The sequence below is a fragment of the Helianthus annuus genome, chromosome 3 (genome assembly GCF_002127325.2).
Source record: "Helianthus annuus cultivar XRQ/B chromosome 3, HanXRQr2.0-SUNRISE, whole genome shotgun sequence".
Taxonomy (NCBI): domain Eukaryota; kingdom Viridiplantae; phylum Streptophyta; class Magnoliopsida; order Asterales; family Asteraceae; genus Helianthus; species Helianthus annuus.
Window position 1 is genome coordinate 132,292,755 of NC_035435.2, and position 23,364 is coordinate 132,316,118.

General features: G+C 40.5%; 2 protein-coding genes across 2 annotated transcripts; one reads left to right on the plus strand and one right to left on the minus strand.

The window, feature by feature from the left end:
* Window positions 1-12,562: 12,562 nt before the first annotated feature.
* Window positions 12,563-12,952, plus strand: LOC110932089 (glycine-rich RNA-binding protein RZ1C-like). The gene has a single exon (XM_022175447.1). It carries the CDS (start codon window positions 12,563-12,565, stop codon window positions 12,950-12,952), a length of 390 nt encoding a protein of 129 aa, XP_022031139.1.
* Window positions 12,953-18,512: 5,560 nt separating this feature from the next.
* On the minus strand, window positions 18,513-22,064 carry LOC110932090. The gene has a single exon (XM_022175449.1). It carries the CDS (start codon window positions 22,062-22,064, stop codon window positions 18,513-18,515), a length of 3,552 nt encoding a protein of 1,183 aa, XP_022031141.1.
* Between the last annotated feature and the right edge of the window lie 1,300 nt (window positions 22,065-23,364).

Here is a 23,364-nt window from a genome sequence, read left to right on the forward strand (position 1 = left end):
GGTACAAGTAAACCCGGTAAATATTAGTATCAAAATAAATAAACCAAACCTAAAAAAAATATATATGAATAAAAGCTTTAAAGGTTATAAGAAGCCCGAGTTAACGGGATTTAAATAAAACGGGTTATAACCTCCCCGAACTCACTAAGTTAACTAAGAATGTTTAACCTAGTTAACAAAACAAGATATTGTTGAAATTGAGTAGGTTATAGCCTACTTATTAATTAACATAACTTGAGGTGCCAAAGGGGGAAAACTTGGAAGTTTAATTATTAAAAGAAAATTTAAAACAAAACACACACAGTGTGTGTGTTCTGGATCGATCATCAGGAGACAAAAAAAGGGTGAAACCCTAACTCAACCAACTCTTCAAATTAAAGGATCAATCGAAGACCAAATTCGGATTTGAATATATATAAATGATCACCAAGTCATAAGGGGATCGTAAGGTATGTCGAAATTTATAATTTGGTGATATTTTGAAATTTTGATAATCATGCATGAATGAAATTCTTGTATGAAAATTTAATGTTTTAGTGAAATTGATGCGAGTTTATGTCTAGGAACAAACCCTAGATGCAAACTTGTAGAATTGTGCCATAAACTAGTGATTAGTCAAATAATCAAGTATGAACTAAGTGGGTTTTGACTAAATAAGTAAAGATGATGATACGAATGTTAATAATAGCATGATCCTAGACTTAAAAAGTAGTTAAAATGGTGGCGTAAGAATAATGCCTATCGGATACTTAACAAACTGCTTAAATGAATTATCGAGTTTCATAGTATAATCACTTATGCTAATAGGCAGTTTGACCTTTAAAAGTCAAACTGACCAAAATTAAATCAAATGGTAAATTTTGATGTAAATCCGTAAGATGGAATAGTCATAATTAATGATGACTAATCTACCCGTCTTTTGATTATGATAATAGTTTGACGCTCGACAAGCTAGGTGGAGGCTTGGGAAAGAAGCGGGTCAAACGGATCGAATGCGCGGAAAAAGAGCAAATCGGATGCAAGGTAAGTAAAGCTTACACCCATTTGTAGTATACGTAATTGTTTTATAGGCGATAAATACGACAACAGATTATTTTTGAAAAATGGGTTCCGACATGAACCGAAATGAGTTGGAACGAATAAAAACGATCAAAACCAAGGTTAATGGTATAAAGAGGCAAATGGTAGTTTAGTCATGAATTGACTAAGAATTTATATGTTTTCTTAAATTTTCCTAGTAGCGTAACTAGTAATGGGAAAAAGGGTTAAAAAAAGGGGTAATTTAGTCACATGATGACTCAATGTAAATTGAGATTAAATGGGTACCCACGGCGTAAGCCGAAATGGGTTAAAAATGTAAGAAAAAAGAATTTTTGTAGTAAATTCCGAAATGGGTCGGACGTGTGAATGGGTAGTTAAAAAATCATGCTTTGTTATAAATTCGAATGTTTGGTCATATAGGCCAAACGGGTTAAATGGTGGTGATAACACCATTTGACAATATTGAATAACGATGGTTGTCAAGTCATATGTTCATAGGAGTGAACCGGAGGTGGATAAGTGTGTCGCTATAAAGTAGCGGCAAATAAAAGCATGGTATAAATCGGGTCTATACATTGACCTGAGCCAGGTACGCCTAAATGAATTTATAGTTAAAAGTGCAATTTAGGTTAAATAGATAGTGATGGTCCTTCGCCGTAAAATGAAGGACATAAAATTGACAAAAAGCCCTTGATGGGTAAATCAGGCAAACGATCCTTAGAGGTTGTTTAGGAACTTGTATTATGATTATGAAGTCCTTAGATACGTATAAAAATTATAGGTAATGACATTAGTGGGTCGAATGTCAAAAAACAGGTCTTATGCGTAAAATAACCAACCAAAGGGTAGCAATTCGGATTTTGGGTTCCTTATGTTAAATCCACCACAAAAATTGTTGTGGTGAAATAAAATTAGTTGTTTATTATGGAAATAAAAGGTGCGAAGTGAAAAGAGCGAGTTTAATGTTTAAATGCTCAAAATTCCCTAAACGGGTCAAAAGAGACTAAGAAGTAGATTGTGGATTAAATGCTTAGAAAGATGCAAGTAAATCGGAGAACGTAAATGTGTACGCGAACCCTGTAATGGGAGCGAAAAACGCTAACGATTGATAGCCCGGGAATGGGTAAACAAAAAAAATGTTTGGCAATAAAAATAAATGGCAAGCATGTAATGGAACTTATAAAATAAACGGGTTGAATAATTGAAAAAGGGAATTATAGGCTTTTAGTCTATAAGTTGGATTTTGATGCAAGTAAATATGATAAACGAATCTGTATTTTAATTACGGACACGTAGGAAAGAGAATCACCTAAAACGGACTATGTAGATAAAAAGTTATGGCTATTTGAAGTTTGATTTTTGTTGAAAAATTTAACTGGGCAGAAAATGCAGGACAAGACACAGTCCTGCTGGAAATTGGTTTCCCCCACGGCACGCGAAGGGAATTGGCGTGTTGCTGCCCGCAAAGGATTAAGTGAAGTCTCTCGCGGGGCGCGAGAGACATAAAACCGGAAATTTATTTTTATTTTGTTTATTATGATGACCGAACTTGTTTTAACATGTTTTTTTCTAAGTTATCAAAACTAACTTTTATGTTTGTTTTGATATTAGGTGGGGATACTAAGTGTATGTTTGGCTAAGCTTTTCAAACTAACTTATTGGCTTATTGACTTATCAAAAAGCCAATAAGGAGTTTATAGTATTTGGCAAATTGAAAAGTGCTTTTTAAAATGACTTTTTGATATGAAGGAAAAGAGTTTTTAAAAAGTTTAGAGATTGTGACTTCTTGATCAGCTTATAGCTTTTCAAACAACAAATTACCAATATACCCCTTATTTTTTAACAGCCCCTTATTGACTTATGAAATAATGTCCATTTTAGTCATTTTACATCAATAAGCTAAGTCAAACACTTTTTAAAAAACAACTTATTGATTTATTGGCTTTTTCCCACCCCATAAGTTAATCCAAACACTTTTTTTAAAAACTCTTTTTCAAAAAGTCATTTTCCCAAATGAGTAGTTTCTTCTATTCAAGTGATCTCATGTTTCTTTCAAATTGGTTATTAGTGTTGGTTGATTAAACATCTCTTCAAATAAGGTGTCTTAAATTAGGGCTTTGTCATTCATAGATATTTAATTGAAAGAACTTTTAAAGAAAATGGTCATCTACTTACGTGACAAGTGTTTTGATTTTTATCTAGAGTCTTCTTCTTCTTGGAGGTATGCAGGGGCGAAGGATAAGAGGGGCGGGAGCGGGGCACCCGCCCCCCGAATTTTTGGCTCAGTAGTGTTATATATGTAGTTTTCGTATAGAAATTTTTGGGTATATACGTTTTCGCCCCCCCCCCCCCCCCATTCTATAGAAATTTTTGGGTATAGACGTTTTCGCCCCGGGTGAAAATTTTCAAGCTTCGCCCCCCCTGGAGGTACGATCAACAAACTGAATTGGAAGTTGGGCTCTTTTTAACTTTTTATTCCAGAGTCTTCTTCTTCAAAAACAAAAACACAAGTTTACATTAGAAGGTAGTTTGTATGATCATTTAATGGTATTTTGTTTCAATAAATATTTTTTTAACAATGATTATACACAAGTTATCACTATTTAATAGTAAAGTGGCCTTAGAATATCATTAAGTGGAAAGAATAGAAGCATATGAATGGAACCAAACAACATGAATCTAAATTATTGTAATAATTATCTATATATAACATTTTGCGTCTGACCTTGTGAACAGTACATCATTTTGCATCTGCTATTTAATATGATTTAATACGATCTTAGTGCTACTTTGTATCTACTTCTTATACCTCAACTTTGGCTTTGTGAGTTTGTGTTGAGATATTTAAAAATCATAATTATTCAGGGACTAGATCTGCAGCTGCCTTAATTCTTGCAATAGCAGCCTGCTGAAACACTTGAGAAGCTTTTATTTCTTTCTTTAACTCATTTAATCAGCCCTTCGTATCTGCTGGATTTGGGCGTGAAAATTTGTTGACGGAGATGATAACGGACCGTAAGCGGTTATGCCCTTTTCCGTCAATCACCAACGTCACATCCATGCACATGGATTGTGAGTGTGATTGACGGCTAAGGAGATGCCAGGTGAAAGTGGGCGTCCAGGATGATGCCACATCACTATTCAGTTGTAACCGAATGGTTGTGCACGTTGAAGTTTTCTAGAAGGTTTACAACTGTAACCTTTCATGCCTTTGCAACGTGTCTATTCTGTTATAACAGAAAGAACACTTTTGTTCAAGTCTTGGTTCCAGGCGCGCGAGGATATTTAGGATTCTGCTTCCAGGTCTAACTATACTCTTGCGTGAGCCCGCGCAAGAGTGTTAGGCGAAGGTCAGTTTTGTCCTTTCTCCGGCGCATGGTTATCGAAGATTTGTTTTCTTCTATATCTTTGTTTAGAACCGTTGCGCTGGCAACCGCGCAGGGTTCTTTTAAGGATGTTTATGTGATGAGTTTGTGGTATGGTCCCATGTGCATGCGCAAGGTTTTTGGGACAATACCCCTTCAGTATGCTTACTATCAAAATATTAGAAACTTGATTTACTACATATATGTAAGTTTTTTATTCGAAGATAATTGGTTTAGTTGGAGTTCTTATTGACGTTCAAGCCCTCCATTTTTCGAGCCACCAATCTCTTTTGCAATCTATTCTGCTAGCCATAGTAAGGAGTAAACTGCCATTTTGGTCCATGAGGTTTGGTTACTTTTGCCACTTTAGTCCAAAACTCAAACCTTTTGCATCTGGGTCCCTGTGGTTTCAGTTTTATTGCCATTTTGGTCCAAAAATGAAATCAGGTCATACTTGTCTTATAAAATCCTGCAATTTTGTCATTTTCCTCAGGGGCAGATCAGGTCATATTTGTCTGATAAAATATGGTATTTATTTATAAAAAAAAATGATCATTTTGCCCCTGCGGAAAATGACAAAATAACAGGATTTTATAAGACAAATATGACCTGATTTCATTTTTGGACCAAAATGGCAATAAAACTGAAACCACAGGGACCCAGATGTAAAAAGTTTGAGTTTTGGACTAAAGTGGCAAACTTGACCAAACCACAGGGACCAAAATGGTAGTTTACTCCATAGTAAGTATTCATGTTAGTATAGCTATTTATTTATTTCTTGACTTTACTTTTTTGTTATTATACAACATGAACCACATATTTGTTATTACTCTTTTGTTATTTCTTGACTCTTCAGTTTTTTGTCGTTGGTTTCAAAGTTTTCAACTCATAGTGAAACGTTTGCTTTGCGGTTTGCACCCAAAGCTGGCCGTATCTATCACTGTGATATAACTTCACCAGGTTTACTCCTACCGGGAGACACGTTTACATGGAAATTTCGTAGAAATCTCTTCGAGACTAATAGATACCATTGTTGGTTTAGTCAACTTCAATCAACTACTTTAAAGAAGATTGAACTCAACGCTTTTGACAAAGATGTAGCCAGGATGTGTGGCCGGAATTTGTTTCACATGAATCGATGTTATTGGTTGCTTACTCAGAGTGGTATGTATTTCTCTAAAAACAATGAAACGTTCCAGAATGGCGCAGATAACAACTGGCGATTTATGTACGGATGGAATTAGTATATCATGATTACTTATAAAAGAGCTAAAGATGTGTTGATGTTTCTTTCCTTTGACATTTCTTATCAAGTGTTATAATAAACGTGTATTCTCGTGTGATTTTTGTTGAGTTTATAAGCACAAATCGACTAAAACCAATTATGTTCAGTTTATTATTGAAATATAAGTGTCATAACTCATAAAGTAAAACCCATTTATGTCATTTGTAGGAATGAGTTTGATACCGGCCTTTCAATATAAAAAATACCGGTATCAAAAATCGTCAAATATGGGTATCAGTACCGGTACCGAAAATTTTTGATACTCTGCGGTACCGGTATTTGAAGGTAAAATTTGATATGTGAAATATATGTTTATTTGTAGAGAGAGGAATGGCAGGTGAGTTTTATTTATGTTTATTTATTATATTATTTAGGGTAAAATGAACAAAATACCTCATGTGGGGTCCACTTGAACAGTTTTAACCCTGAAAATTAACTAAGTTAGGGTCAAAGGACATAACTTGGAAGGGTTTGTAAACATAGAGTACGTTTTTAGTAATTATTGAACGTAAATGAGATATTTGCAATATGGTGTCAACATAAAAAGACGATTTTTATAATTTTTTTTCACTCACACGCTATCCCCTTTATCTATATTATATATATTTATTACAAACATAAAATAACAAATTTATTATTCAATACAGCGTATATCTTTTCTGTTACCGTTAAATTGGTATTATAATATTGTTATATTATAATATATTAAGACAATTTCTTTTTTTAATTATTAATATTAATTTTTTTGAACGATATATTTCTTTTAATCCACGTCGTATGTGAGACTTGAACCCAAGACCTTCTCCTCTCAAACACACAGGCGTTTAAAGGTTTTGCATTTGCTAATGGATCACCACCCCATTGATAATTATTAATAGTAATTAGTGGCTGAAACATGCATATTGCAATGCAAGTGTTAGGACAATTGTATACTGGTATTCACCTCGAGAAAAAAATTACATTGAAACACTAAATGTCGTAAAAGAAGAGAATCCAAAACATGCGGAAAAACAATATTGCGAAGATTATGTCAAAGTTATATATTACATTTAGTTACTTAATGAATTATGTTATTGTATTATCAATTCTCTTTTTATTGTTAGATTCATTTTTGACCGATCGGTATTGTGCGCCCCTGTAAAATTGTGTATTCGCTTTGTTCACGTCAATCTACAAACAAGAATAATATAATACAATGTGGCTTTTCACAATAGCATGCAAGTTAGAGTGCTAGACACCAAGAGAAAAAAAGTTGTCCCTCCGTCTATTTTAATCATTCTATAAGCTAGGTTTTGGTTTTTCATCAACCCAATATTGCTAGGTATAGTTAAAACAAGTACCTCCCATTTGAAAATGTAACGCCCAGCGTCCCTGAACTTTAGGATCTTGTCAAGATTAGTCCCTGAAGTTTAACTTTTGGTTATTTTTAACCCTAATCTATGTGGGATTGTCTATTTTCTTGGAATGCCTAAACCTATGCTGGAAATACCTAAATTCTATATGATTTGAATGCCTAAATGTCTATATATACTTGGAATGCTAAATCTATGTGTGGAATGTCTATATCTTGAGAATGTCTATATATATATGCTTGGAACGCCTAAATCTATGTTCGGAATGTCTAAATCTATTTGGTGCTTGGCTCTTTAGACTCCGAAACTTGATTCTTGGTTGAACGAGAGACTAGAGCCTTGTCACTGGCGGAATCTATTAATTTGATAAACTTTTGGCTTATACATTATAATCCATTTTATTCTATTACTTAGCAATACGCAACGCCTAATCTAACGTGCAAAACAATCAAAAAAGGGAAACGCGGAAAGATTGGATTGGCCGGAATGACAATCCGATCGGATTGCCATCCAATCGGATAGTCAGCCGAACGGATTGTCACCCTATCGAATGACCACCCGATCAGACAGCCGTCCGATCGGACTGCCATTCGAACCAAACACACTTATATTTTTTCCTTCGCTCTTACACTATAAATAGACCTGTCACATCACCATTTCAGTGATGTGACAGCTCTGCTCAACCAGACACGCTATTCTTCTTCTTTCTTCATTTTCTTGCTGATTTCGATACGTTTTGCACTAGATCTTTGTACTTTCTTACTCTACACATCATTCTCTACACGATTCTTACTTGAAATCACACTTTTCACCATGAAATCTCCCAAGATCTGATCTTTTAAGGGTGATGTCATCATGGTGGTTTGCACAAACGACCATGTGATGTCATTCTAAGCAAGATCCAGCTCTGACCTAAGATATTTCATGCGTTTTTACATCAAATATAAACTAAATCTATAATTTTCATATAAATTTGGGTTATACATCATCTTTCCTATAACTCTTGCCTTATTTTGGTAGAAACCGGATCTAAACAGGCTATAGACTTGATGCATAGTCTAAAGTCGGCTTGGATCTAAGTTCTACCGGAGAAGACGAGCATGAGACGGGTTCTGACATAAGTTCGTTGAGGACAGACGACTGATCATTGGACAGGGGTGGTTCCCACCCGATCAGGACGGTCTTGTGCTAACGAGTTTACTGTTGTCACAGTACGTTTCGTGCCATCACCATTAAACTAGAAACTTAGAAATTTTACAAAAATGTTAAACCATAACAAGGGTCGCCCGATCTAGCGGTAACTCGATCGGACAGAGTCGACCGTTTGAGACAACCAAGGTACAACCGTTCGACCCAGTGACTTCTTCTTTTCAACACTAGTGAAATCTTGTTATTCGACCCTGCTCGTCTCATATTGTAATCTAATCAGGCTAACTCTAAAAGAGCTCCCTTTGATCCAACAACAGTTACTTACGACTGTTGAGCAATCACTGTGAGTATACTCGATCCCCTTTTTACTTTTAAACTTTGGGGTGTAACATGTATTCTATATAAACTTGTATCTTTTTTTGAAGTCTAAACTCTATCCTACGTGTATGTGAAAACTTGTGCATTCTAGTATTCTATTTTGTGCTAGGTGACGTTTAATCCAGGGTGTGTAGTTCCGCCTTAACAATAGTAGCGCAATAGGGGGTGCACCTCTCCCATTATTCTCAAGGGGTATTGTTAGGAGGATTCTAGTTTACCTTGAGTCTTGGGTAAACACTAAAGCATCGGGATACTTGGGCTATCACTGCGTGGACTGCGACACTAGCACGGCTGAAACTATTTTTTATTACTTACATTGTGCATATGAGTTGTTTTAAATCTATTATTCTATTATCAAACTTGTATACTCGCCAATACTCTTGTATTGATATTTTAATACATGTTGCAGGCTGATAGGTTGCTACAGAACTTTGGAAATCAAGATAGGAGATGCCTAGAAACGTCGCCATAATAATTTAGACTTTTGAACAATTTCATTTGGGGATGTAATCTTGATAATGCTTGATTTTGTTGTTAGACAGTTATTATGAAATCTATTTAATGATTATCGAAGCATTTAGTGTTATGGAAATCTCATGAGCAATCTGAACGCCTAGTGCTCGCACCCCGATGTTTCCGCCATCGGTTGGGGTGTGATAGAAAAGATCAACATTAATGTTATCTTAATAACCATAATTTAAATGTAATGATATCCACCAAAATTTATATTAAATTGCTTCTTTTGTTTTAATATCGGGAAAACTATACGAACATATTCAAAGTATACACGTCTTGACATCTTGTTATTGTGTATATTAAACAAGATTATCACCCGGGATTGCTTCCCGAGCTCGACAATGTTAGTTATAGTCATTTTTTATTAACAACTTAATTATAATCATAAAAACATTATGACATATTGGGGATGTTCATTTGATAAGAAAATTAAATTGAAAAGAAAGGAACAAATGGTATAATTGTAAAGCATTAAATGGTTTTCTCTCATCTCATTTATTATTATATTTGACTAATTAATTAGTCATAAAGACTATCATCCACCACGAAAAAATTTTTGTCTGCACAAATAAAAATTTATCCTACATGTTTTGAAATTTATCCTACACATATTGAAATTTATCATACACAGCTCGTAATTCATCCTACACATATCGTAATTTATCCTACACTTTAGATTATTTTTTTTTCTTATTTGAAAACATATATTTTTTTTGAAAATAAGTTACAAATTTAATATAATTTACTCTTAATAAGGAAGACAACTAATTAATGATCTAATTTAAGTTTATCAATATACCCTTACACTAATATTAAATACAAAAATTAAATAAAGTACAATGAAACATTTTTATTGGTTGAAATTTCTTCTTTTTTATTCTTACAAAAAATTATTCTTATTTGAACCTTCCACTATGACATACTAGATGTGTTATCTATAATAGAGTTATATTGTTTTGGTAAATTTAAAGTTGAGTTTAAAAGTTATAAATGTACGAATAGACAATGGTTTGTTTATAAAAGTTACTTTGTATTAAAATATGAGTGCTTATATAAAAAAATGTATCAAAAAATTGTAATAAGGCAAGTAGATAATTTTGGTTAAAAAATTGTTGTCTGTAGCTTATATTTCTCTAATAATATATAATCTAATTGTCTAATTAATTTTATTTATTTAAAAGAAACTATATTACACAATAGAAAGACTATAATTAAATTAAATTGGTAAAACGAATATCGAATTAAAACGGATACTCAAATTAGTCAAATATGTGTAATAACTACACTTATTTTTATTTTTATTTTTGAATGGAAAATTTAGATCACTGACGGATAGGGGTGCTAAACGGGTCGTGTTCGCAGGTTGGCGGGTTCAACCCGACTCGAACCCGAAAATTTTACACAAACCCGAACCCGACCCGAACCCGAAAATCGTATCATACATAAGAACCCGAACACGACCCGAAGTTGCGTGGGTTGACCCGAACACGACCCGTTCAACCCGATTTTTTTTATTTTTTCTGAAATTAATATATTAAAATTAAAATTAACTTAAAGAACACAAATGTATATAATAATATCATATTTAAATTATAAAATCTATGTTGATTTATCTTTTTAAGTTATAATCATTGCATAAAATACACATCCCATTTAATTATAACATAAAATATATTGTATAAAAATATAATATAGTATAAATGTGTTAAACGGGTCAACCCGCCAACCTGACCAGGTTGACCCGAACCTGACCCGTTAACCTAAACGGGTTCGCGGGTTCAACCTGAAACTAACCCGAACCCGTTTAGACTAAACCTAAACCCACGAATTTCATGTTAGGTTCGTGTCGGGTTTTGAGTCGTGTCAGAAATCTACGCCCCTACTGACGGACCACTGGAGTATCTCGTGCCACCAGCGGAACCACCCGATCATATCGATCCCCACTATTCATAATGTCTATACACCAATTCAGGAGGAAACCCAACAAATATGGGAAAAAACCCCTTTGTGGGAATCGAACCCAGGACCTATTGGTTCCAAAGTCTTATCTCACCCTTAAGATGCCATTAGGCTGTAAAGCCATGGGCGTAGTAACTACATTTATGATTTTGAATGCAAAAATGAGCCAATGTATAAGGAAAAAAATGGAAAGTAGTGTCTTAATCGCCTATTAATTATTAACAGCAATTTAAATAACTTGATTGAATCATACCGGTGGTAGAGGATCTTTAAATAACTTGATTGAATCATACCGGTGGTAGAGGATCCTGTAAAAAGTGCTCAAAGTGTGAGAAGTGTGTTATAACACTATATATAATACTATATAACACCATATAAACACCGTATAACAATATGTAACACCATATAATACCATATAACACTATGTAACACTATATATCATTATATAACAAATATAACACTATAGGTTGTCTGATAGCATGTCTACGATAGATGTATAGTGTTATATTTGTTATATAATGTTATATAGTGTTACATAATGTTATATGGTATTATATGGTGTTACATATTGTTATATTGTTATACGGTGTTTATATGGTGTTATATAGTATTATATATAGTGTTATAATACACTTCTCACACTTTAGGCCCTTTTTACACTATCCTTACCCTCATACCGGTTATAAATTAACTTATAAAATAATTGTTTTTCATTTTGTATTTTTCACATTTGGAAACACTGATATAAAAAAATCAAAAAGCAAATATTATTAAAAGTTTATAGTAAACTTATATAAAAATAAATTTTTAATTTTTAATTAAAAAATATGACCAGATATAGTAAAAGTAAAAACGTCAAATATAAACCAAAGGTAAAGTAATATTAACTAATACAAAAGGCCACATGATTAATATCTAAAGTTTACATATTACCAGACTAATATATGTCCAACTTAACAACCAACATTTACAAAAGATATTCACAATAGTTGGATCTACTAAGACCATTAACAAAACACACATATACTATTGTCTTGAAACAAAGACCATTAGAAACATACGAACTACCATTCTACACAACCACACAACTTCATCAAAAACTGTTTGGACTTTATCAACAGAAGAAACTACTTGGAGACTTACTTCAAAATCATTTTGGCTTGATCCAGACAGTAAACAAAGGTGCATTTCTGAGGTGCGGTTATACCATTCGGCTTAGTGAACCTCTTCCGTCATTTATAAGAAATATATCTAAACTCACCACCATGCTTCTCAGGTCAAAAAGAAATAGCGATATCAACTCCATCCACATTATGTACGGTCATCTTCAAGGACATATCAACACAAGACATCTCCGCAACTTTAGCGTGAAGACGCTAAAAACAAATTCAAAATACCAATAATCAACATCCAAATCCAAATATAAAATATTTAATAGCAATAAAATAAAAATATTAATAAGTAAATCAAAGAGGTAAGGAGTTTAGAAAGCATAGTTAAGAATTGGAAACAAGCGAATGGGGAGCAGAGGGAGAGGAGGAGAGAATGTGACCAAGTTTTTCGTCGGAAACTTACAGGAGCGTTGTAGTTCAAGAGATCTGGAGGAGTTATTCAAGGATATGGGGGAGATTGTGTGGATCTACGTAGCAAGAATGAGAGACTCAAGAGGGAACAGGTTCGGATTTATCAGCTTCAATAACGTGAAGGATATTACGGAGTTTGAGAAGAATATGCACAACACAAAAATGCGAGACAACAGGTTGAAGGTGAATGTTGCCAAGTTTACAAGTACCGGAGGGGAGCAACCACCGCCTCCGGTGGATAATCGAAACCCTCAGCTGTTTTCGGCGATGAATAACACGGATAGGAAGCAATTTTCGTATAGCCAGCATAGGGGTATGTCATAGAAGGATACATTATTGAATGGACAGAAACAAAACAAGCAAGAGGAGATTATTGTAGTATCAGAGTTTGTTCAGGCATTCAAAGATCGATATGGGAGAGCTCTAGTTGGTAGGGCGACCGATCTCGTTACACTGAGAAAACTTGATAGCTTGATATTTAAGGCAGGAGTGGTGGAGATGGAGATTCAATATTTGGGGGGGGGGGGGGGATCATGTCCTTCTCTTTGGAGGAAGAGGCTCGGGAGTTTAAGAAGATGACGGCGGCAAAACACACCTGGTTCTCGAAACTCGATGTGTGGAATTGGCAATTCCTGCCGTATGAGAGAATAGCGTGGTTGAATATCCATGGTGTTCCTCTACATTTAGCTGACAATGAAGTTTTCGACTCGATTGGGAGAAGTTTTAGCAAGGTCATTGATGCGTCTCAGCTTCAACAAGATGATAGAAATCTGTCCTATGATTGTGTGGGGATAATTGTGGGGGATGGTAAGGTGATTAACGAAGAATTTGTCGAATACCCAACCTCCGGCTGACGTTGGCTGGATATTCGGTGATGTCAAGAGCTTCTGTCCTTGCTTGCTACAAAAGAATAAACCGTTAGCCTCGCCACGGGGGACCCCGGGAGGGGGATCCGTGACCAAGCTCCGGCGTGAGAATAAGTAAACTTAACGGGAAAGATAAGGAGTATTTTCCGATGAGGATATTCACCGGAAAGTTCCTTCCATGGTGTGAATCTAGTTAATGAGATATATGTAATAAATGTGAGGAATGTTGGTCGGGATGTAATGAAGGAGGAGTTAATGAGAGTAGTAAATGAGAAGTCGCCGGAGATTATACTTACCCGAGCTCTATTTTCCTTCCTTCTTATATAATGGCTAGCCCTTACCTTATCGAGGACTTTCCCCCATGTTATCCGATGGTATTTGTAGTTTCTTGGGAAGGTCAGACACGTGTCTGACCCCCAACGGTGCGATGCCCCCTTTCCATTAATGCTCAGTCGGATAAGTACAGTGATTTAGACCAGATACTCTTTCCATCAAGCATTTAATGAGCCTGCTTCTCCTTAGTTGTTTCCCGCTCATTCCAAATGAAGGAGAAACCTTAATGAGCAAGGATATTTTATTCAGTGGACTTTTAAGTAATTGGGCTCCCAAAGCAAAAGGCCCAAAGCGGGTAAAGTGGGCTTCCCCACTGGCCCGTCGTCAAGTCATCTTTAGTCCCTGGTTCTGAGACCCGAGGCTCATGATCCGGGGCTGAGTCACAACCGCTTAAGAGAGGTGGTTTCTCTTTTGGTGGGCCCACTCCAGGTCAGTTACTGCTTGCCGTCTCCATTAATCATGATATCGCCGAATCGACTGTAGCGGGAATTAACTCCCTAGTAGCACGTGCCATTTTTAAATTTTTGAAGAGACCGTTGATATGACGGTTACTTGCATATCAGCAATTATCTCTTTAAATACCCCCTTTTGGTCTCTTCCGATTTCTCATTCAAATTTCCCAACTTCCTTTTCTTCCCTGTAACTGTCTTCCCCATTCATCGTTTCCTCTAATCATGAGTCGTGGTGGCCGGTCCTCGATAAGGTCTATCTTGACGGTGAAGGACCTGAAAGCCTTCGTTGAGGCATACAATATTCCAGATAGGTTTTCTCCCTCCTTGCCCGGCCCTAGTGAATCGGCAGAATGTACGCCGGACAAGATACCCATTTACACTCTCGCCTTTTCTTCCTGTGGGGTCCGATACCCCCTTTCTGCCTTCAAGATCTCTCTGCTCCGTCATTTTGGTGTTCATTTCTCACAGATTCATCCTTTGGGGTTCATGAGGGTGGTTCATTTCGAACTGTCCTGTGCCGCTATCTCAGGGGAACCCTCTGTTCCTTTGTTCTGTATGTTTTACCGGCTTATTTCTGACGGAGAATGGTTCACCTTCGCTAAGCGGCAGAACAGTGTTTCGAGGCCTTGCTACAGTTTCATGCCAACCTCTACCTATCCAAAGGACTGGAAGTGCAGATTCATCTTCGTTTCTGCAGCCATGCTGCCGGAGTCCCCTGTGCCAAAGGATCTTGACGCCGTTATTGAAGACACTATCCCTACCCTTTCCGCGGGTGAGACCATTCAGTGGAAAAGGATGTGTGACAACCTAACGAGGGCTTTTACTTTCTCCGAAGGGATGCTTGCTATGGGCGGTCTGAGCCCCTCCTACCCAGTTCGTCCGAGAGCTTTTTTCGGCAAGAAAGGTACTTCCTTGTTCTTTGTTTGCTTCTTACAACCATCTCCTTTTTTATGCCTTTGGGGACCCGTAGTCATCTTTAGTGTTTTCTTTTTGTGCAGAGATAACTTTGTGGTGGCTTCTCCAGGGTGATTCTAAGGATGTAAAATATGTGGTTGATGATGAGGTTGATCCCAGGTTGAACGCAGAGGTGCAGGTTGCGGGGGGATCCGTCCAGGCAGGGGGCTCTGTTGCCCTGGGTGGATCTGAGGAGGATCCTTTCGGTGGGGAGGAAAGTTCTCCCGGCTTTCCTCCTGTTCATCCCCCTGGTCAAAGCGACGACGAAGACGTGGAGATACAGCTAGTTCGTAAAAGGAGGTCTGCCAGTCCCCAACCGGCTCCTGCACCTCGTAACATCCGTCAGAGGCTTCGTAGTGCTAGTGGTCAGAAACTTCCCTCTTCCTCCAAGGCTGCCTCTGACCTTCCTCCCGCCGGGGTCAAAGGTTCATTGTCCAAGCATTTGAAGTCCTCAAGCTTAGTGAGTGCTCCTTTATTGGTAAGTTATCTTTTCTCTTCTTCTTTCTTTTTGTGTCACTTCTGATTGTTCTTTTTCTTACTTCTTAGGGGAGTTCCCGGGAGCCTATAGAAATTCCAACTGGTCCTTCTCCTTCCCGCATCCGGGACAAGGCCTCTGAGGTGGGGGTGGCTCGCTTTTCTTCGGCCTTTGAGCTTTCTCCCTCACATGCTACTGGGACTAGCAAACCCACTCTTCATGAAGGCCCTATTTGTCGATCCCCCCTTGCCCCTTTGTTTGCCGATGCCATTCCCACCACTTATGTTCCCAAATGGAAGGTAACTAGTTCTTCCGTAATAGGGACTCCTGAAGCTGCCAGAGACTTTCTGAACCATGTTGTCCCCCCCTCACATAAATTTGTAAACTCCCTGAGGGATGATCTCTTTGAAGATCAATACAGCATGTCTTTATGTGAAAGCTTCTTTAGGGGTGCTGGGATGCTACAAAGGATTGATGATTTGAGGAAGGCGAACGAGGGACTCAAGGCTGAGCTTAAGGCTTCTCAGTCAGTCGTTGCTGGGCTTAGAGGCCAGGTGGTTGATGCCGAGAGGAGATTGCAGGAGGAGAAGGTGCATAGTCTTCTCCCCCCCCCCTTTTTTATATATACATACGTACTCACTGATCCTTTGTCTAGGGGGCTGGAGCTATGCTTGAGAGGAGGGAACGGGCTTGGGAGCAGGAGATGGCATCGTTGGTTGCGGAGAAGGAGGAGCTTATTGCTGAGCTGAAGCATGTGAAGGAAGTTGGCTCCGTCTCCCAGGAGCAGCTTAATACCATGTATGCAGACTATGGGATAACTTCCGATGATAATCAACGATTGGCGGGGGAGAAGCATTGGTTGATCACTGAAGGTTTTGGGGCCTTCCTCACTGCTGTTGCTCAATCGGAAGACTTTAAAAGCGGCTTGGAGGAGGTTTATAGGGCTTATAGGGATGCTGGCTATCAGGCGGGTTTGAAGGATTGCTATGTTTACTCTGCCCAGGGCCTGGGTAGAAAAGAGACTCCTCTTTATAACTCCAAGGCGAAAAAGAGGTTGTCCAAACTGAACGAGGAGTTTGGGCGTAAAACCCCGGCCATCCTTGCCAAGATCCTTGAGCATCCCCTGATTTCAATTGATGAATTGAAGACCCTGTTCTCCTCTGCCGGTCCTTCGTCTCCACCGTCCCTTTCCGGGGGTGATCCCCAGTGAATTCCAAACATTTGATACACTTCGATATGGTTGTAATAACTTTAACTTACTTTAGGATACTTGTCTGTTTTGCTTGACTATTTTGGATGGTCCTTTGTGTTGGGGACCATTCTGACCCTTAATCGTATGGCCTATGGTTATGTATAGCCCCCTTTGCTTTGTTGCCTGTTCCTTGTCTTGTCTATTTTGTTTTGCAGGGATTCTTATCGGAGGTTAGCTTGGTGATTCCCTGGGGATTTTCAGACTGTTTTAGCGAGGAGCTATGATTTCATCTCACCTTGCTGTGTTTGTAATCTTGTATATTGCTAATTCTTGCCCAAGTTACTGGGGCTTTTCTTTGTATATGTATTTTGTATTAAATAAAACAGATTCCCCTTCGTAGTTTTGTATAGACGGGTGTGTTTGCATTATTTGTTCTTTGTTGTTTGTTTCGTTAAACTGTGATTGTCTGTTCGAGGCCAATCGGTGGACAAGTTTATAATGCGGTGTGATGTTTTTAACTTGCTTTTGTCCGTTTTAGGTTAGCTAGACCTTTATTAGCCCCACGGCCGGGCTTTTGGCATGCTTTGAATGCCTCATACACGTGTGTTTGTTTGCTCTAGTTCAGATTTAAGGGTGCTCATAGGCACGTCTGCCCAGGTATGGTTACCCATTGTTTTCAAAATGGGACGTTTTCGTCCGTCTTTCATTTAACCTTCGGGGGATTTATACTTCCCGTCATAGATTGTTTACAAAAAGGTTCACTTTCTTAGGGGAAAGTCCCCGTACATATAGTCTACCTACTAAAAAAGTGGCCCTTGGCCGTTTTCCTTGGGGGTGTGCCCCTTACATGTAATACTTCCTGAGCTGCATGAGGTTCCAGGTCCTGGGGACCTCCTTCCCCTCTAGCGTTTCCAACTTGCAGGTTCCTTTGCCGTTTGCCCACGTGACTCTGTAGGGTCCTTCCCAGTTGGGGCCCAACTTCCCGGTGTTCTCTTGCAGACTGGCCTCGTTGGCTCTGAGGACCAGGTCCCCTGGGACAACGTTGAGTTTCTTCATCCTGGTGTTGTAGTAACTTTCCAGGAGCTTTTTGTAGTGGGCTTCTTTTACTGCTGCTATCTCCCTTCTCTCTTCCAACAAGTTTAGGTTCATTCTGAGATCCTGCTCGTTCTCCTCATCCCGAAGCTTCATCCGGGCAGTTTGGGATCCGATTTCAGCAGGGATCATAGCCTCCGTTCCATAGGTAAGACTGAACGGGGTCTCCCCGTTGCAACTTTTGGGGGTGGTTCGGTATGCCCATAACACGAATGGAAGTTCCTCCAGCCAGCCCTTCTGCTTCCTTCCAAGCCTACCCTTCATTCCTTTAATAACGCTTTGGTTGGCTCTCTCCACCAACCCGTTACTCTGGGCATGGGTAACAGAAGTGAACACTTGTTGAATCCTCATTTGCTCGCACCAGGGCTTGAAGGGTCTTCCGGCGAACTGGACCCCATTGTCACTCACCAGCTCTTTCGGAACCCCATATCTGCATACAATGTTATCCAGCACGAACCTTCTCATTTGATCCCCAGTGATCTTTGCCAGGGGCTTCGCTTCAATCCACTTAGTGAAGTAATCAATGGCTACCACCACGTATTTGACCCCTCCCGGACCCTCCGGGAAAGGCCCAACTATGTCGATGGCCCATTTCTGGAATGGCCAAGATGTCGAGACTGGCACCATGGGGTGTTTGTGCCGGTGGGTCATCGGTGCATGTACTTGGCACACACTTCTTGATTTCCTCAGATGTCGTTTCGTACATTCGTGGCCAGTAGAACCCTGCGTTCATTGCCCTTCTCACTACTGTTCTTGGTCCTGAGTGCATTCCGCAAATCCCCTCGTGCATCTCCCTAATCACATATTCGGCCTCCTCCATATCAACACACTTCAGGGACAGGCCCAGATACGATCTTCTGTATAGCTCCCCCTCGATCAGTTCATATTGTAGGGCCCTGACCCTTATCTTTCTGGCCGCCCATTCCCCCTCGGGTAGCGTTCCGTCCCGGAGGAATTTGATAATTGGGGTCATCCATGTTTCTTGAGGACCTTCAACCGTGGCAACTTCCGCTGTGTTAAGGGAGGAGGATGTTAGGACCTCCACTTTCACTTCTTTCGCGAGATGGTCGAATGCTACCGAAGCTAACTTGCTGAGTGCATCGGATTTCCTGTTCCTTCCACGAGGGATGTACTCTAGTTTGAAGGTTCTGAATGCCTTAGCTGCCTCTTTAACTTTCGCCACATATTGAGCCATGGTGCTATCCTTGGCTTCATATTCTCCTTGGTACTGCTTTACTACCAACTGTGAATCGGTGCTAGCCTCTACGTGCTTCGCTTTCATCTTCTGTGCCAGCCTCATCCCCACTAAGAGGGCTTCATATTCGGCGGTATTGTTGGTGTTTTCGAAATCCAACCTTATAGCATATGTCAACCCGACCCCCTCGGGGCCTACCAGTGTGATACCTGCACCGCTCCCTTCTTCACTGGATGCTCCATCAGTGAACAACTTCCATACAGCCTCGTCTTCCCTTTTTCTCTCTTCCTCCTCCAAGGCCTCCCACTTTAGTAGCTCCCTCTCTTCGTCCTCAGGGACTTCTGCCAGGAAATCAGCCAGTATCTGTCCCTTCATGGCCGTTCCGTGCTTGAACTCCAGAGAGTGTTCCCCTAACTCTACAGCCCATTTAGCCAGTCGTCCCGACAGCTCTGGTTTTCTAAGCACTTTCTGAAGGGGTTGGTCGGTCACTAAGGTGACTTTATGCCCTTGGAAATACCTCCTGAGCCTCCGAGATGCAAAGACCAGGGCCAACGCAAGTTTCTCTAGAGGCATGTATCGTTCCTCGGGCCCCTTAAGTGTTCTGCTGATAAAATATATGTGGATCTGTTTCCCCTCCCGTTCCACCATCATGACCGCGCTTATGGTCGTCTTTGAGGCAGATAGGTAAAGGAGTAACGGGTCTCCAGGCATTGGGGTGGCTAATGTCGGGAGCTTACATATGTAGGTTTTCATTTCCTGAAAGGCGGCTTTGGCCTCAGTGGTCCAGTTGAATTTGCTGGTTTGGAGGCAGTCTTTTAATACTTTCATGAAGGGAAGGGTTTTGTCAGCCACCTTTGATAAAAAGCGATTTAGTGCTATCAGCCTCCCGTTCAGCTGTTGGATGTCCTTCAGGGACCTGGGAGAACGCATTTCGGCTACAGCCTGGGTTTTCTCCGGGTTTGCTTTGATTCCCCCTTTTGTTACTACTACCCCCAAAAAATTTCCCTCCTCTACCCCGAAACAGCATTTTCCAGGGTTCAGCTTCATGTTTACATCCTGCATGGTGTTGAGAGTCTCGGCTATGTCGTCTATCATGGCTACTTCCGTCAAACTCTTGATGACAATGTCGTCAACGTACACCTCTAAATTCCTTCCCCTCTGCTCCCTAAACAAGGTGTTCATAAACCATTGATATGTTGCCCCCGCGTTCTTGAGACCGAAGGGCATCTTGGTGTAGCAAAATGTCCCCTCATCTATGATAAAAGCGGTTTTCTCTTCGTCTTCTATTGACATCTGTATTTGGTGGTATCCCTTGTAGGCATCTAAGAAGCATTTCAGGGGGTACTGAGAAAGAGAGTCCACCTGGGTGTCTATCTCCGGGAGAGGATAACAGTCCTTGGGGCATGCTTTGTTTAGGTCTTGGAAATCGATACACATCCTCCATCCCCCATCTTTTTTCTGAACCATAACTGGGTTAGCAACCCAGGATGGGTATTTAACTTCTCTGACTATCCCTGCTCTGAGCAGCTTTCGAGTCTCTTCACAAGCAGCCCTTCTTTTGTTAGGTCCCATACTCCGCTTCTTTTGCTTTACTGGCTTCGCCCATGTGAAGGTGTTGAGCCGATGCTCTGTCAGGCTTCTGGGAATTCCTGTCATGTCTCCATGTTGAAATGCGAACACATCTAGGTTGTGGAGGAGTAACTCCTTTAGGGCACTCTTGCACTTGTCACTTAAGTGGCTCCCCACCTTGACTGTTTGTTCTGGGAACTTATCACAGAGGACCCATTCCTCCACCTTCCTTTCCTGGGATCTCCCTGGTTCCTCCCCTTTGGATACTGAAGAAACCACTTCGTAGGCTGACTTAACCCATGCAAGACCCTTTGGTGTTTGGAATACCAAAGCCCCGTGGGGGGTGGATGCTTGTGCCTGCAGATCTCCAATTCCGGGTCTTCCCAGGATTGCGTTGTACTTGGAGGGTGCCCTGACTACTGTGAAGGTTAAATTTATCGTCCAGACCCGATCCCCTACACCAACTGTAAATGGGAGCCTGATCTTTCCCAGGGGATGTGACACACTGTTGTTGAATCCCACCAATGGGATAGAGTCTTCCTCCAACCTATCTCTTATGTCCCTGTCGAATCTGAGGAAGCAGTGTTCGTATATTACCTCAACGCCTGACCCTCCGTCCACGTGTATTCTAGACACCTTGTGTCCAGCTACCACAGCTGAGATATTCAGCGGGAGTCGTTGCACTTCACCTTCTTCTAAGTATGGCATAAGGATGGGAGTTTTCATGCAGTTTGGGGAGCCTAGGATCCTGGCCTTTACACTTCGGGTAACATCAAACTCATTTCTCCTCCTAACCATAACAACGTCTGCCCTCCCCGGCTCCCTTGCATCTCTTCCCTTACGATCCCCTCCCCCTTCCTTGATTTCCTTGACCAAATGGGCCAGTCTCCCCGTTTTCACAGCGGCCTCTATTTCTCTCTTGAGGTACATGCAGTCATCGGTTTTGTGCCCGAAGCCCTTGTGAAACTCACAGTATTCATTCTGTTGTGCCTTTGGTCCTGGCTTTATGGGGGGTGGCCTTGGGAAAGAATTCTTCACCCTCTCCGTGGCTAGTATCTCGCTTGGAGTCTTGACGAGAGGGGTGAAACTGTCGGAGTAAGAAGGGGGACCTCTCCCTCGAGGTCTATAGGGGGAGTATGAGGGCCTTGCCCTGTCATGCAACATTCTATCAAAGGTAGGTTTCCGGGAATAGGGTGTACCTTTCTCAGGGGGCCTTGCAGCCGGAGCGACCCTCCGGGGTGTGGCATCCGTCTCCTTAGCTTTGCTGGCTGTATCTTTTCCCCGGACGAAGGCCCTGACCCTGTCCATAAGATTGTCGAAGGAGGGTGGGAATTCCTCTCCCAGCTTTTCACACAACTGTTCATGCTTCAGTTATGAAACTACTGATCTTCATGACCTCCGGGACATCCTTGATGTTCATACTTTCTTTAGCGAACCTCTCCATGTACTGGTCTATCCGCTCGCTATCCCTTTGCCTGATGTGAAGGATTTCATTTGGATTCTTGACCACCTTCCTTTGCTGGCCAAAGTTCCTGAGGAATTTCTCGCTTAGTTCTTCGTGGCTATCTATACTCCCCGGGGGAAGACTATCAAACCAAAGTCGGGCTCCTTCTGTTAAGGTTTGCACAAACATGTGGCACCATACCGGCATGGGCCACCTTCCTAACTGCCCCGCTCCTCGGAAGGCATGCAGGTGATCTTCTGGGTCTTTCGTTCCATCGTAGCGATCAAAGCCTGGGGGCAGTTTTGTCTTGGGAGGCATAGGTGCCTCTGATATTCTCCTCGTGAACTTTGAGACCTCGGCTAAGTCTCGTGGCAGGTATGGTTGGTCCAAGCCACCGTCACCCAAGTTGTCTTTCTCTTTTTCCTTGGATTTCTGACCTGTGATCAGGTCTTCCCTTTCTTCAGAAGACATCTGCCTCAGGGCAGACATAAACGTTTCTAGCTGGTCCCCGTTGTTGCTCTTATTTTGAAGGTTCGTTCCTTCCTGGTTAGAGGGTGTGTCAAAAGAAAGCCTGGCCCTAAGGCTGTCTAGTTTTTCCTGTCTCTTCAAATCTTCGAGATACTTAGTTATTTTCTCCCTGTGCATGGCCACGAAACCAGGAGTGACATGTTCCGTTTCTTCCAGATTTTCTACCTGGTTCTCGTTACCCTCTTCATGAGTAATATCCTCCACGGTGACCTTATCCAGATCGTTTTGTGCCGTCTGGGTGACACGCGAGTTATGTGGGGTTGCCATGTTGTTTTTGACAGGATAAGCTGCTCTCTGAACGTCGAGTGTTGATGTGGGAACACCGGCCAAGCCTGGGTCCCACGGATGGCGCCAATGTCGAATACCCAACCTCCGGCTGACGTTGGCTGGATCTTCAGTGACGTCAAGAGCTTCTGTCCTTGCTTGCTATAAAGGAATAAACCGTTAGCCTCGCCACGGGGGACCCCGGGAGGGGGATCCGTGACCAAGCTCCGGCGTGAGAATAAGTAAACTTGCCGGGAAAGATAAGGAGTATTTTCCAATGAGGATATTCACCGGAAAGTTCCTTCCATGGTGTGAATCTAGTTAATGAGTTATATGTAATAAATGTGAGGAATGTTGGTCGGGATGTAATGA

Excerpts from the sequence above, each read along its gene's own strand:
- LOC110932090 (XM_022175449.1), bottom strand. The coding sequence starts at position 22,064 with ATGGACAGGGTCAGGGCCTTCGTCCGGGGAAAAGATACAGCCAGCAAA.
- LOC110932089 (XM_022175447.1), top strand. The coding sequence starts at position 12,563 with ATGGGGAGCAGAGGGAGAGGAGGAGAGAATGTGACCAAGTTTTTCGTC.